The sequence below is a fragment of the Terrapene carolina genome, unplaced genomic scaffold (genome assembly GCF_002925995.2).
Source record: "Terrapene carolina triunguis isolate 2854851 unplaced genomic scaffold, T_m_triunguis-2.0 Scaffold23583, whole genome shotgun sequence".
Taxonomy (NCBI): domain Eukaryota; kingdom Metazoa; phylum Chordata; order Testudines; family Emydidae; genus Terrapene; species Terrapene triunguis.
In genome coordinates, this window is record NW_020687934.1 from 912 (window position 1) to 2,968 (window position 2,057).

The window sequence follows — 2,057 nt, forward strand, 5'->3', positions numbered from 1 at the left end:
CTACCTACAACAACGCGTCTTTACTCAAGTTACCCAGGTCACAAACAATCAGATTTCCCATGGTAAGGAGAGTCCACCCAATGTATCGCTGGAACTGTTCCAGGGAAGTGTTGAAAACACTCTGGGGACCTCGTAATCTTTAATGAATTCGTCCTCACAACAACACTGAGAAACAGACAGGAAAGTGCTGGTGTGTCCGAAGTGCAGATGGGGGCCTGAGACACAAGGGGAATACGTTACACTTGCCCAGGGTAACCAAGGAAGTCTGTGGAGGAAAAAGGGGAGGGAATCCCCATACCCATAACCCCAGCCTGGATCCCTAACCACTGACGTCCGACTCTGTCTTCCTGAATGCCCAACCCTAGATTTTCAGATGGGCTCTTAAGGAATTTGTCTCTCTTATAAGGAGGGGGATATGCAAATAGGAGTGACAGGTTCCTGTTTAAATCTGTCCCACTCTATGCCCAGGCTGCAGCCGGAGAGACCCTCCGCAGCCCCCTGGGTCTGTGCAGTTACCGGCCAACAGTCTGAAAACTTTTCCCGACAACAACGCGGAAAATGACACTTTGGCTCCATTTGGTTTTCTTTGTAGCGACTCTGGAAGGTAATTTATCCCCCATTAATACACAGGAGGGGTCGGGTATCTGGTATTATTGCTGCTGCTATCGATGTGGTGTGGGACACTTCTCTCTTCTGTCGTCTCACCCCGACTGATGTACAAAGTGCCCAGTGTGGCGGGTTCTCTCACTGTTCCCTGGTTATTTTCCATTGAACCCAGGGCTACTGACTGGTTTCCTACGGTGACTAAGCTTTATTTACAGTCTCCCATTTTCCCTTCTCCCCCAGGGGCCCGCTCGCAGGTGGTTCTGACCCAGTCGGGGTCAGCGCTGAAGAAGCCCGGAGAGTCCCATAAACTGCAATGTGCCACCAGCGGGTTCACTCTGAGCAGCTACTGGATGGGCTGGATCAGACAGGAGCCAGGAAAAGGGCTGGAGTGGTTGGCTTACTATTACGGTGAGTCGAACACCAAGTCCTACGCCTCCTCCGTCCAGGGCCGATTCACAGCCTCCAAGGACAGCGCCAACTTCTACCTGCAAATGACCAGCCTGAAAGCGGAGGACACCGCCGTGTATTACTGTGCCAGAGACACAGTGAGGGGAAGCAAGTCTGAGCTCAGACAAAAACCTTCCCCTGCAGTAACAGCGCAATGTGTCCGCTGCTGACGGCGCCAACCAGCCCCCGACTGCCAGGGACGGGTGATGAGAGCAGCCCGGAGAAAGTCTCCCAGGCTATAAATAGTTGCAGGCTCGGACAGTTTCGCTATGGGGTTAGTTCCCCCCCACCCAAATTCCTCTGAGCGTCACATGCTGCCATTGAAATGTTTATTCTCACCCGTTTCTTCTTTTCCAAGCACACGGACAGGATTACAAAGGCACCACACTCACCCGTGTATCCACACGTGAACACTCGCAGTACAACACACACAAACGAAAGCAAGCTGCACACATACGCAGAAATAAACCTACTGACAATCACATCCCGCGCAGGACACAAATACACAAACGCAGAAACACGCATAAAAGCGTAAACAGAGGGTGACCTTCAGCAAGGCCCTGTGCCTCAGTTTACACGTTTAGCAGCATTGGAGAGAATGACTTTTTCTTTCTTTGCCGGTGAGCCATGGCTGGGAAATCACTAGGGAAGTGTTGGGTGATATTATCAGTAGCAGCAGCAGAAGCTAAGACAGCAGCAGGTGTACTATACTCTCTGCTTTCCATGTCTCATCCTCAGGCAGAAAGGGCACTGCCTGATGCTTTGATGAGCCAATGTCCTTACTAATGTTTTGCAAGATCCTTTATTCTTTACTCCCATGACCGGTCCCATTTAAATCAATGGGGTTACACAGGAGACGAATAAAGCCAGCACGATGTGATTGTTTCATGCAGGAATATCAATCTGCACAGGAATATTTCGCTAGTCTTATTGCTCACCGGGTTTGTAATTAAATCCGAATTGCTGAATCTCGGTAGGAATCACCCTCATTATCTCTGGTTTTA

The 2,057-nt window shown here is 50.3% G+C and overlaps 1 gene segment (V, D, J or C); it reads left to right on the forward strand.

Moving 5' to 3' along the window:
• Positions 1–846: 846 nt before the first annotated feature.
• LOC112124798 lies at positions 847–1,151 on the forward strand (the record flags this gene model as incomplete). The annotated part of the segment is given in 1 exon segment: positions 847–1,151. A coding segment is annotated over 1 exon segment (305 nt), but the record flags the coding sequence as incomplete, so codon positions are not given.
• Positions 1,152–2,057: the final 906 nt, after the last annotated feature.